This window comes from Dermacentor albipictus, chromosome 9 (genome assembly GCF_038994185.2).
Source record: "Dermacentor albipictus isolate Rhodes 1998 colony chromosome 9, USDA_Dalb.pri_finalv2, whole genome shotgun sequence".
In the NCBI taxonomy this organism is placed as follows: Eukaryota; Metazoa; Arthropoda; class Arachnida; order Ixodida; family Ixodidae; genus Dermacentor; species Dermacentor albipictus.
In genome coordinates this window covers 118695634-118709945 of record NC_091829.1, presented here as the reverse complement: position 1 = coordinate 118709945, position 14312 = coordinate 118695634, and the positions used below count along the sequence as shown (strand labels likewise).

General features: G+C 43.2%; 1 protein-coding gene across 4 annotated transcripts in view; it reads right to left on the bottom strand.

The window, feature by feature from the left end:
• Nucleotides 1-14312, bottom strand: part of LOC135911255 (tetracycline resistance protein, class H-like) — a 117304-nt gene that overhangs the window by 42925 nt on the left and 60067 nt on the right. For 3 of the 4 annotated variants that reach the window (XM_065443449.1, XM_065443448.1, XM_070525294.1), the window contains exon 5: nucleotides 12722-12961. In XM_065443449.1, the coding sequence (XP_065299521.1) occupies nucleotides 12722-12961 (240 nt within the window). Of the gene's footprint in view, nucleotides 1-11856; nucleotides 11999-12721; nucleotides 12962-14312 lie in introns of those variants that run through there. The other variant, XM_065443450.1, reaches the window with a different exon arrangement.

Genomic DNA, 14312 nt, shown 5'->3' with positions numbered 1-14312 from the left:
ACAATTGAGATTCTCTCTCAATCGCTCGTAACTCAACCTCAACTGTCCTGACATACTCTCAGCCCGCGCACGACGCCTGAGTGTTATGTTTCACTGCTTTAAAGAGTTTATTTTCGTTTGGATGAGGGACACCTGCATCTCGGCATCAGCCAAAATTTAGTTTTTTGAGCTCAAACTTCTTCAAAACGGCGGCAGCAGGCTTCCTTTACCGTTTACTCCTCAATGCATACATCATTTCTGTTCTTGTCCTCCTCCTGCCACTTGTTCGCCCCAAGGACCATTTCAAGCATCTTGGTCAGTTGCACAGTCCACGACCGATATTTAGAACTCCTTAGTGGTCGGGAAAACGTTCGAAAAATCGGCCAGTTGGAAAAAAATAAATGCGTGTCATTTACTGCCCTTAGGGGCTCAAACCGCGACAGGCACGTTCGAAAACGCTCTGAAGGCCTGTCGGTACACATATTAGGCATATCGGCGCTCGTACTGTGACAGAAAATACCGGGTGCACGTGTGTATAATTAAGGAATGCATACTGTGTTCCGTGACAATAGCCCCTTCCGACGCTTGTTATGCTTCACTGCAATACTTTTGCGTATGCTTCACCATGTAACATTTCTGTACAAAGGCAAAGCTAACTTTCGGGAACCGGCATTATGCAACGCATCGTGTTTTCTAAGTTCCTAAGCCAATCGCGAGGACCACAAATGCGGAGTACATGCCATTGCTGACAATAGCTTATTCTTTGAATAAAGAACTCGGCACCCAACGGCAACAAGCTTCATAGCGAACGTCGAAGCAGCTAGGCCTAGCGCGTTGCCGCAGTGGTGGCAACGGCTGCCAGCGGATCTGCGTGCGACAGTGCCGGTTCGAGGTGGTGAAGTAATCAAAACGGCAGCGGTGGTGCCTTTGATTATTGCCGTTTCGGACCTGTGGTCACGGCAAAACGTGCGGAAAATCGGACGGCGAAGAGTTCTTGCGTCCGAAATTTCACACATTCTGATAGGTTGACTCTATGGGTTACGTGGCGGTGCCGTGAAGCCGTCCAAATTATCGGGAATCCGGAAAGTCGGTCGTCGACTGCACACTGGCAACTCCTCCAGCCGACGACAGCGCGTCAAAGACGTTTCATTACGATTCCTGTCTGTTGCTCGAGCGCATTACCGCGACTTCGACCCTGTCAATAAAATTGCCGCTAATTTTCCCTGATAGAGGCCCGAATTCCCTGAGTTTTCCCTGACTTTTTCCAGACTACTCAAAATCCCTGAGAATTCCCGGTTTTCCCGGTTGGTAGACACCCTGCACCTTTAAGAAAATGGTTTCGAATGTGAAGTTACAGATGGTATTTGAGACCACAAGGCCGTTCTTGTATCTATTTCCATTTCAGTTCGCAGCAATCTTTTGCTTATTCTACTTTGCCTGATTTTTCACATGCCGACGACGCGACTATTATTGATCTTTTATCTGATTCTTTTGATGATTTCGACTGTCTCAGCGAATCTAATGATGTGAATTTCTTGGTGGCTTTTTTGGAAATGATTGCGGCAAGCTGCATCCAGCGGTTGGTCCCTCTGAAAACAAAAAAGAAAAATCCCAATTTTCCCTGGATTTCGTGTGACATACGTCATCTGGCGCGTCGCATTACTAGGTTAAGGCAATTAAGGTGAAACGGTGACCTCCTTAAAATGGCCAAATTTAACATAACGAAGGCGGAACTTCACCTCAAAATTAGTTAATCAAAGGACTTGTGCTTCAGGGTTTCATTACAAGGTCTAATTAATAAAGAGAAAGTCAGACATCCACCCATTCGTAGCAACTGCTACAAAGGAAACCCATATGGGTTCCTCGAAAGAAAAGCCTCACAGTTGAAAAAAAATTCATCCTGGTCCGGGACTCGAACCCGGGACCACCGCCTTTCCAGGCATCTAATGAAAAGATATAATGAAAAGTAACTCTAGAAGATTTTGGGCTCCAATCTTACCCAGCTAGCCTCCCCAAATATAGGTGTTATAAATAATGTCTCTTCAAATTATACATTAATTATCACCACCACATTAAACAAATATTTTCAATCCATATTCATAACTGATAACTTCTACTTACCTACCTTCATTCACCACTCACATTATTCAATTGGCAATATTATGGTGTCTCTCGAAGGTGTTCTGAATCTAATTTAGCACTTAGAAAATAAAAAATCCAGTGGCCCGGATGGCATTAACAATGCTTTTCTCATTAGATGTTGTGTTTGAAGCAGTCGATATTTGGCTGTAATTTTTCAAACATTTTTATCTACCTCGACAGTTCCTTTAGTTTAGAAATTGGCAAAAATTCTTCCCTTGTATAGATTTAGCAACAAGTAGTCACCATTAAACTATCGTCCGATTTCATTAAGGTCTCAATCATGTAAACTTCTTGAACATATCATTTTAAGCATACTATAATAACATTTTGAATTATGCCCAGCATGGTTTTTGTCACAGGTTTACTAAAATAGCTCATCTCGCAGAATTCTAGCCTGACATTTTACACGCTCTTGACACTGGAAATCAAATAGATGCCGTTTTCATCCATTTTTCAAAGGCATTCGACACCGTTACACACTCAAAACTTCCACATGAGCTTCGCGCAATACTTAACAACTCTTCCTAGGCTGACTAGATCGCTAGCTTTTTACACAACTGTTCCGAGTATGTTTAATTTAATTCCTCAAACTCGTCTGCAGTAAATGTGACGTCCGAAGTTTCCCAGCGTTCAGTGCTGGGGCCTCTTTTGTTCTTGTTGTATATAAATAATTTGCCGAATCATATGTCAGCAAAAATCTACCTTTATGCTGCCAACTGCGTATAACGTAATTAACTTGCATGTTGACCACTTTTCACTTAATGATTTTTTACACAATTTTGCAGGTGGTGAGACAAATGGAAAATGAAAAATTACTGGGCCTCTTAAAGTCTCGCAAGAGGTAAACGGCGAAAGCATACTCTTCCTCCTCTTATCATTTGCCTTTTTCGCTTTGCCTCTTATCTTTCTCTTCTTTCTTTTAGTCATTTGTAATCAATTGTGGTCATTACAAGCTGCCATTAGACATGTTGGTCATATCATAGTCATTAGTAGTCTTTACAAGTCATTTCAGTCATTATTAGTCATTACTGGCCATTACTAAGAATCTTTAGTCATTTCTAATCAATTGTAGTCGTTACAATTCATAGTTAGACATATTGGTCATTTCATAGTCATTACTAGTCATTTCAGTCATTATTATTCATTACTGCTCACTAGTAGGCATTTTATAGTAGTAATTTGTAATCAGTAGTAGTCATCACAAGCCGTCGTCAGACATATTGGTCATTTCGTAGTCGCCAGTAGTCATTATTAAACTCTATCAATCTCTATTATAATGTTATCATTCACTAACTACCACTATCAATCATTTTTCATTCTTTAGTCTGTCTTCATATGGCATGATGACGCTTTGGCAGACACTTCGGCGGTCAGTTCTTCTGACAAACTTCACCATGAGCCTAGAAAGGCTTTCGCCTTAATATGAACTTTGTAAAAACAGTCACTTTATCTTTTAGTAAGCGCACTTCTGTTTCTTTGCTGAATTATTCATTTAATGGATCTTCCCTTGAACAGGTGTCTGAATACAAGTACCTTGGCCTTATCTTCACACCTAACATGTCATGGGCAAAGCATATTGAGTACACATGTAATTAAGTGCTAAAGAAAATAGGCTATATAAATCGCACATTACGAAAAGCTCCACGTAGAACGAAATTGCTATCATATAATCTAACCCATTCTCGAATATGGTTGCCCCATCTGGAATCCTTATAAAGTATCTGACATTACCACCCTTGAATCAGTTCAAAAGAAAGCAATTGGTTTCATATACTGCTGTTATGACTGGAACTTCTCACCCTCATCTCACCTTGTCGCACTAGGTCTACAACGTCTGTCCACGCAGCATGATCATGGATGCCTTAAATTGTTTGCACAATCTCTCAACACGAGGGTCACAACGTGGGCTTGGTAACATGTCTTGAATAGGTGTACGGCAGCGCAATTACTAAAAAACAGGACAAAAGAAGACATGCAGGGACACATGCAGCGCTGAATTCCAGCAATGTTTATTATCGAAAACCAGGGCGTACTTATACTCGGCCAACACGAGTCACGGCCACGTGAACAGATAGACATTCAAAGTGAAACATTTTTGTAAGTGATATCTTAAGCCATGCGTAAAAATTTCAGTTCTTTTACAGAAAGAGCCAATGATGGTTTACTGATACAAGAATCCCCCAGTGCAGCAATCTGCTCAGCTTCTATTATAAGTCTAGTCATTTCGCACTTCTACCAGTAATGGTTGTTGATTCACACTGCGGACAGGCACTATGCTCCACAGTTGCAGCAAACACACTCTGCACCAGACAAATAGAAAGGTTCATGAAGCTTATTAATGAAACATGTAAGACATCTTGACCAAAATTTCAATTGCCATCATACATTGGCAGTACAACTGGATGTTACTGGTGTGGGCAGATGTAAATGATTAAGCAGGTCCAAAAAATATGCTTTGAATATCTACTGCCAACTGTATTCGTATTTTTCTGAAATAACTTATGCCCTATTTGAGATTAGATTTACCCTAAGCTGAAAGCAAACTAATAATTTTAAGTAGGGGTGTGTGAACATCGAATGTCACTGAATCGAATCGAACAATGAGCATTCAAATAATTCAATTCGTGAATCCAATATGTACAAATAAATTTTTCGAATATTCGATACACTCGGTATTGGGAGTGAGCTCTACCACTGGAAGAACTGGCGCCACCGTTGGCATGACATGGCATGAGGGATCACATGGACACGGCGGCCGAGTCGGCTGCTTCGGAAGCGCCGAAGCGAGCTGAAAACGAAAGTTGTAAGTCCCACCTGCGTCGCGGTTCCGATTAAGTGGTGAGGCTTTACCGCCTTGGGTGTCTGCTTGACAACATTTGAAAGCACTATAATAGGTAGTGGCTGCCTTTGGAGGCATCATAGGCTACTGCTCGGTGCCGTAGTGCCGGACGTACGCAACGAAGCCCGGTGTCAGCCTTATTCACACGCAACCACAGGGCAAGGAGCTGCATGAAGCTTGGCAGGCGAAACTTAGAACCAGCAGACAGCCATCAGCTACAACTCGGGTATGCAGCAAGCACAGACGTGAGGAAGATTTCTGCTACTGTGCCGAGTCTGCGATGTTTGGCGAGTAGCAGAAAACGCGCGCTGAGACACTCGCCCGGCTGTTTGGCTAATGTCATGATGCTTTATTAGGTCTATGAACTTGTTGATACTAGATTCTGGCAAGTTCACTGGAATGGAAAGGGAGCGGTAAGAATCGCATTAAATAAAGGCATGGCATATGGTCATGTTTGTGTTATGAATTAAGGCACTGGATTGCGAAAAACAAGCAGAGGGAAATTGCATGCTGAGAAGACCGATAAACATATGGTGCGACGCAACTTGAGAAATAATATTGAAATGACCAAGAATTTAGAAGACAAAAAAGATTGAATTGTTGCGATGGCACATCACAGTAGCCATAGGCGTCAAAGTCTGTATAACGAAATTATTTTAGAACAGTTCTGATAGCGTCCATGCAACAATGGTTGCTAGTGTGCTGTAAAATGCTTATAAGCTGCGGCCTAAAGCTCATGGCACAGTGCGAAAACGAAAAAAGCCAAACAAACGTGTGGACATGCACGCAGACGTGCAGTCAGTCACCGCGAAGCCGTGCTATCGCTGCATTGGGTCTTCATTCTGTTATGCCCCATTTGGTTATACAGACAGCCCACTATAAGAACATATTTCACATATTTTACTCTCAGCGTTTGCCTACCTTTCATGCAAGAAGCCCGTTCAGGAGACTCCATCGCGGCGACCGCGCGCAGTGGCGTTCACTGTACGTATTCGGCAAAGAGATGGCGTCTGTAAACAATTCTGTGCTTTCAGTTTGCCCAAGATAATTATATCGACAGTCAAAAAGTCCCCTCATTTTGAGAGTACCTACATAGATGTCCAGGAGGGCTGCCGCGTGGTGTTTTTATTGAGCGCCGTAAGCGAAACCTATGAAGAGCGTGCCGCGTGATTTCTCGTACTAAGCAAGGAAGGCGCTACCGACAGATGGCGACTCCGTAACTCCTCGCCCCCAACAGAGACCCATGCAACATGCGCCGCGGAGCCCTTCAGGCTTAATGCCATCCAAGTGAACATTTTATTTCGTTTTCAGTGCAAAGGGAGCACTGAACATGCCATGGATGGGCCAACCATTTGGTGTGAGTGATAAAGTACACACGATAGGAATAATTGTCCCAAAGGTTGTCCTGGCCAACATGGTAGCAGAATCTGTCACAGCGAGCGCTCCCTGATGTTGGCCCAAGGCGGGGGTCTCACACGCAACGCCCGAACATCGCAATTCACAGAATGGTGCCGCGTCGGCTCGGGCCGCCTTTGTCGGTACGAGGTTTATAGGTTTATCCGGGTCGACACAACTGACTGAAATGATAACGTGAATCAGAGAGAGGATCCGGCAACAAAAGCAGCACGTAAACTGCAAAGATTGGGCCGCTTAGCCACCAATAGGCATGCAGATGGTGCTGGATGTGGGGCAACGAACTTAATGCTGCTTCAACAGCCAGCAATCTAACCAGCACACGTGATCTTGAGACTGATCACATGATGAGCCACTTGTATAAACATACTAGTGGCAAGCATTCCGCTACTTATGCGGGTTATGGCCTATTACCACATCGGTCAGTGGCCAATTTTCATAATGGCCACATATTCCTAAGCCATTAGGCCTAATCGCCGCTGTTGCTTTGGGCATTGATGACTAATGCTACCGTTTGGTGACGAATCGATGCAGATCTATTCGCAGCAGCCATGTGACACTTGGAAAGGCGACAAACCGCTTTGCAAATGGAAGTGAGTGCTCAGGATGGCAACAAAGTTGTTCACAGCTGCAATCTTTGCAACACACCGTATACCTTGGCCTCTCGTTCCTGATGCCATTTGTAGACACACATCTGTCCTTTTTTTGTGTGTGTGTGTGCGTGCCTTGAACAACCCATCGCAAGACTAGCTTTAGATTTAAATGGCAGGTGTGAAAGTGTCATGACTCGGTTGCATGCACTGGTGTTGGTGGTGAATGGACCGGAGGGAGGGGGGGAGGGGAGGCTGAGGTGTCACGTGGACTTGCCTTGACCCTGCAGATTTCAGGATTAATAAAGGGAAAACTTTCCCTTTATTAATTACTTCTCTCCACTTTGCGAGTTTCCGCAGAACTACTATGTCTGATTTCAGAATCCCTGACAGGTGGCAAATCATGTGAAACCTGACAATGAAACAGCACACAGGGCTGCCTGCTATTTAGTGTCGGCGGCAGCTACGCGTGTGTGGTGATCAAGTCACATGATGCAGGGTCCTTTTGTCCGCTGCACACATTGGCTGTATGATAACATACCTGCCATAAAGTTGGGATAGCGCTTTTGTATTTTCGAGAAAAACTGGAAAATGTGCAATATATAAAAGACTGACACAAAACACAGGTCCACTCTTAAACTAAGAACCTCATTGGTGTTTGGTACTAATAGAATGTCACTAATTCAGTAGTTTCAAAGGGAAAAAAAAAACGCATTTCATTCTACTCAAGATAATTTTGTCAAGTTAAAAAAAGAATACTTTGCAGACCCTTATATACTATAACTGAGCTGTAATCAGTGCTAGCATAATAATTTCATGTTTACATAAGTAAGCACACCACACTGTATATGTTGATCTTTATGTACCCATGTTACTGATAGCTTACTACATTCTTGTTATACAATGCTAGGAGACTCCCATGTATGTGCAGCACCACATTTTCTTGCCCAGAATTTGTAAGCATTAAATTTTATGAAAACTTTTCTGACACTCAGCTTTTTCTTCTTAGTTCGACTCGATATTTAATTTGAAACCTACTACAGTCGAACTTACTTATAACAATATTCAAGTGCCAGGGAAATTTCATTGTTGTAACCGATAATTGTTATAACCGGGTTGTACGAAAAAATCAAAATAGGGGGATGGCAGAGCTGTTGCGAGAAAAATGTAATGGCAGGGGAGGCCAGTGCCCCGTACCCAGCACTTTCCCCCACCCAGGTGCTCATTGTGCTCATTTGTTTAACTGCTTCCTGGGTGCTCCGATTGCATGTAAGAAGCTGCAGCTGTTGGCATTAAAGAATGGCACTGCTATTAGCCCCGAGAACGACCTACATCGGCACTGCATGTGCCACTCGCGTGACGTCAGGGCACAGACATGTGCCAGTCGTCTGCTTAAGTTCTGGTGGTGTTCGGGCGCTTTCTGCAGCATTTCCGTCTGTTCGCTCTCATCCCCTGTGCTTGTATACTTATGACTGTCATCTTAAATATATCTTCACAACGCCTTCATTTGCAAAAATTGATTCAAAGAGCTTATTTCCTAGACGATGATACATTTCTCAAGGGCAACGCTACAGTGCCGGCCGAAGGAGCTCAGACCAGCCCACTGCAGGTTTTTCACGCCCAAAATCTACACTTTGCAGCCTGAGTAATAGAAGCATAAATGCAAAAACATAGCATATAAGAATCCACTTAAGATGACACACCTGCCGCAGTACAGGTATGTCACAAACGCGGGCTACATATGACTTCTGCAATATTTACCTTGATTTTAGACTGCTAAAACATGTTTGCTCACGACGAGCAGTTCATGGTATATAATATTGAATTTTTGCATTTCTCTACCGAAACACTTGGCAGTTACACGATGACTTAACTATCACTGCAGTTTAGAATCTGCCAGTACCGTTCACTTTATTAACTGCTTCTAAACATTGGGCGGTTCTTTACCGATTAATTGTAAGTGGCGGTAAATTGAAGCAAAGCTAATAGAGGCTTACAGCTGTTTGCAGCATATGAAAAGGAATGTACCAATATTATTTGGTACATTTTCCGTACTACGAATTCAATTCACTTGACCAATTTATTGTGCTCATTGCTTTAGGAACAGACACGATGAATCTGTTTGGCGAACTGACACATGCTGCTCGGCCTGAATTTTTTTGAATGAAATATGCTTTTTTAACTGTATGGCTGCAGCCAGAAAGAAGCCGGAGCATCATTCATTAGTAGTATGGGATATATTGGAGATATCATTATTCCCCAGTGGAAGTCAAAAATGCATTCATGCAAGGCTTTTAGTGTCCTCCCCTATGAAGGTCTGCAAGGTTCTGTATTATGTACTAACGAAGCGAATAGTTCTCCGTTTGTATAATTAAACAACATTGGATTGAGACAACGGAAGGCAGAAGGTGCTTGACTTTTCCTTTTCTAGGCAACCTAAGCTGTGCTGTAGTGCCTTGAGTAAACTTTAGGCACTGCAATTGGCGCTGTAAAAAAACTGCTTCGTGGTTTCAAATCGAAGTTGTAGCGAACTGAAGGGTTTCACGAACAATGCGTGCCTCACCAACACGACAGTCGTTGCTTCCATTCTTAACCACGAAACTTTTCTTTCGGGTGGTTGTTGTGACAGTATTTGTCAATTAAGTATGTACGTACTATACATGATGCGCCATCGTGTTAACAGACATAAGCAATGTGTTTTGTGGGGGGCTTGTTTCGAAGTAGTCGAAAACTTTTTCATACAAAATGCGCACCTAACTCTTCTTCTTACGCATTAATAAAGTAGCTATGTGTGACTAGAACAACTCACCAGAATAATAAGAACTGCGATGAAAGCTCTGCTGCGCAGTGTCCTTCTAACACAGATTTATAATCATGACACCAAATACCGAAAATTTTCTTCCATGTAAAATGCAATGTCTCTCATAGCTAGGTACTAAGGGAATATGTTAAGTGTTCAGCAGAGTGTCATACATAACTTCGCATGTTGAATTTGTAGGCATTCTTTTAATGCAAAATTTATGGACAGACACGGCGAATATATGCGTTGCAAAACCAGTAGGCCCCTTAAACGCCACAGAGCTTGCGATATCCAAGCCACAAATTTTGTGGCTTGAAGCTTTTGAAGAAGAAACTGCAGCTCAGGCATGGCAGCAGAAAGAAGCCGACATATCCATCAATAATTACAGCTCAAGCCACCAATACCTCAAGCATGCATGAAGGGAACGAGCGCATGCGGCAGCCAAGCGAGCCGAAGCAGCAGTCGAGTGAGCCACAGTGGCATCCTGGCCATGACATCACTCGCGAGAGGGCACCACTCTAGCTTCTTGCCACTAATAACAACTGCAAAGAGGAGTCATAGGTGGCAAGTGATATGCGAGCATCACCTAGGCATCGCCTTGGTGGCCCCAAAAGGGGCCTATTAAAAACTGCAAGAAGGCTGCCGTGGCAGCCTGTCAGCTTGAGGAATCCAGAGGAAATGCTGAGGCAAGATCACCACAAACATCTTGCCACATATTTCTCACTGGCTTGCACGAGAAAACCCTACATCCGTCATCCTTGCGTGCCTTACGCAAAGGTTGCCGACATCCTTTTCCAAGCCAACCAGGTGCTCCACATGGTGCAGCAGACGGTTCCTTGCAAAAACGAAGCCTCAGGGGGACTGAATCATCTGCCAGGCCTCTTGAAAGGACAACGTTGAGACAGCCTGTCCTACTGCATCATTCCTGCCATCGTTGCAGTTGCTATCTGATGCAAGCACGTTCGCCTCATCGGATAGAAGCATTTCGACTCTAAACCTATAGCGGTGTGCTTTCTTTTCACCGGCAACGTTGTGCATTGCTGGTGGTCAGCAGGCGAATCAGCCATCTTCCATTTAGGCAGCGAGTCAAGCGAAGTTGAGAAACGATGTGGCCAGGAATGACTTCGACATAACTAACAAAGACGAACACGAGCAACTAAGTGGTTTGCAGAACTGTCCTGAATGAGGAGCCGGCAAGCAACGTGCGAGCAATCTGTGAGCTGCACAGTTGGCGCATTCCATTCGTGTTTCGGAGGGTGGCGTGGCGTAGAGTGATGGGCGCAGCCCATTCTTGTTCGGAGGGGTGGAAGGGCAAGGAAGAAAGGGCCCGCGAAGATGGCTGGAAGTTGAGCGCTAGCGGCCCATCATGCAGCAGCTCGAATTTTTCGTTTTCTTTTTCTTCTTTTCAAGGATTTTGCATTTCACTGCATTTCGGTTCGGACACCCAGCAGCCAGACTTCATCATTATAACCGATAATGAAGCATCGGGACATTGTAGTAACTGGATTATTTCACCATGGAAAACATACAACAGTTGATGGTTGCAGCAGCTTCTCATTGTTATAACCGATATAGTGTTAAAACTGGTATCGTTATAAGTGGTTTTGACTGTATTCAGTATTAGCACACCGTTAAATTTAACACATTTTTTACTACGACTGTAAACAACGTCTAAAAATTAAGCACTTTTACAAAAAAAATTGTAAGAATTGCAAACTATGCATTAGTGTAGCTTTTCTGTTTTTTTTTTTTGTAACTATGTTGCAAGATTGCAGCCCAAAACACCATCATTAAGAACATCACCATGTGATGATTATGATGGTGGCTTGCTTGGAATGGTTGTCTTTTTTGTGCTTTGACCGTTCTAGACGTGTTTTTTTATTATATTTCAAAAGACAACTTCAAATTAACCTGCTGCGTTGATGAGCCAATGGTTGGAATGCAAAGAATGAACAGCTCTCAATTTATTAACCCATTGTACATGCACTGTACATGTACATTTGCCCGAATTGTGGTCTTTCCAGTAAGGAGCACTTTTGTGCGTTTAGATGCCATGCAAAAGATGCGCTCATGTAAACAAGTGCTTGTAGGAGGTTTATTTCAGAAAACTGATGAACGTGATAGCGCTTGAAGCACTCTCTTAGGAGGAGGCAAGGACTTCCACAGTAGGTCTGTAGGGGTCCTCATTGTTGCATTCTTCCAAAGAGCTCCAATCAGAGGACATTTGCTGACCATCTGAAGGTGGAATATATTCATGCACGCCACTAAAATAATCTTCTGATTCAGTGAACTCACGTAAATTTCATCCTAAAATGTGCACACCGAAAACGTCACCATCTTGTTGGTGCTTTACGCCACAAAGTGCGCAAAAAACCTCCTCAAGCATGCAAGAAGAAAAAGGCTGCCTTACTCTGGAGATATTGTGAATGCACTTGAAATTGAGAAACTTCCACAAAACTAGCACTACCAACTCGAATAAATGGTGATTGAGAGAATGCATGTGTTTGCCGGGCTGATTTATTACAGCCCCCCAGAAGACCCAAAGAAAACACACAATAGAATGTGCATGCGCAATACGTCCATCATGGCAAAGAAAAAGAATTGAAAAAACAACAACCTTGCTTCCAAATAGACACACAGCAATGTCATTGGTGGCTCCTTTCTCAATATGATATTTTCTCACATTAAGAAAAGCAGCAGGAATTGTATTAGCTGTGTGTCTATTCAGAAGGAGGACATGGTTGTTGAATTCTTTTTCTTTGACATGGTGAACCTCTATACATGCGTGAATTATTGTATGCTCTCTTGTGGTCCACGGGAGCATAATAAATATTGTGTAAGGGTAGCCCACATGGTGTCCGGTCTGCTTTATTTACACTACACTGGCTTCACCAAGCGTCATCCAAACTAGCCCAAGAAGTTATCCTGTACACCTCAAAACAAACAAAGGCCACTCACTGAGATAGTACATCCACTCGTGCGTGGAGACGCCTTTGACGGCATTCTGCAGGGCGAAGGCCACCACTCCCAGGCAAGCAAGCACCAGGTCCCGGACCTGCAGCAGGCGGCTGAGCACGACCACGCACACGGCCGTGGCCAACAGCTGCACCAGGCCGAAGAAGGCAGTCACGTTGGAGAACTTGACGGGGCTCCAGTCGAAGCGCGTTTCCGTGTAGAAGTAATTGATGTTGCGTGCCGCTGCACATGAGGGAAGGAGACGACAAATGGGGGAGGGGAAAACACGCCCCGTGGCATGGCAGGCCCTCAAGGCTACACGCCCACCAGTTTGCACAGATTGTGCAGTTTCCTACAATACCAGGTAGCGGGAAATGTGGCACCACTGCACACGCAAGTTTCTTAAAGGGACAGTAATAAATAAACTCTGTGAAGAATAAAGACTGTGAAGGCCCGAACAGGCACAAAGTGGTCAGTCCTGTTGTTCCCGCACAATTTCTGCTGATGACTATTGTGATGCGGACTGCGCTGCTTCATTTCGGTTGTTTGCTAGTGCTGCTTCTGCTATTTGGCATCACATATTTGCGGCACTGGCTGCGATCTGAAGGTTTTCCAAATTAATTGGTGTGTGGACAAATATGTCTTAATTGAATCTGATGCCATCAGATAATGCATACGCTTGCAGGGACCAGAGGATAAGTCCAAACTATAAGGCTTTCTTAATTAACAAGGGTTGACTTAACGAGGTTTTACTGTATAAGTTAAGATGGACTACATATTTTTTGTATGCTATGTTGTTTCAATAAAATTGGACATTTGCTGTAGAACAATGGTCCACTGTCGGGAATTCTGACTGCATTCAAGGAGCTTACAGACGAGGATATTAATCAGTCATTTACATGTGTGTGTTGCAAGCAAACAAGCCTAGCATGTAAATTGAGACGTAGGAATGCGGAGGTCTCCCTCTTGGATGCAAGAACAATGTTACATACACTGATAATTTGTGTAGGCAATAAACAACTTGACCATTCTGCTCTACTAAGAAACCCGTGCAATTAAGGCCATTAAAAGGAAGGATAAGTAATACGTCTTGAGGAAAAGTGGCAGGAGAAGATGGAATAACAGTTCATATAACAAAAGACGAAATAAATATTTATTTTACTTGAAAAGCTCATTTACCATATTCGCATGCTTTTCTTCCTTATATTAGGGCTTAAAATAGGGTGTGTGCAAATTGTGCAATAGTTTTGCTAACATGTCAAAATAACATCTACTAAGGTAATGGCACTCAAAATATCGCGTTTACTTGATTCTAACTGACAAATAGGTTGATCGAAAGTGGCACCGAGTGACGACAAGTGCCAATAAACTGTGCTTACAAATTTTAGGTATTTGCTAGTCGTAATAATAATGTACGTAAGTACAGTACAGGTAAGTAAGGTAAACACAGTACATACCTAAAAGATTAAAGTAAGTATCACACCCAAAATTAAAGGTCTTTATTTTACACATCACTCTCTGTCTAATCAGAGTCGCTGTTGGAGGAATCAAACTCTGAACTGTCATCTTCGCTGCCGCTCTCACTACCGTCATC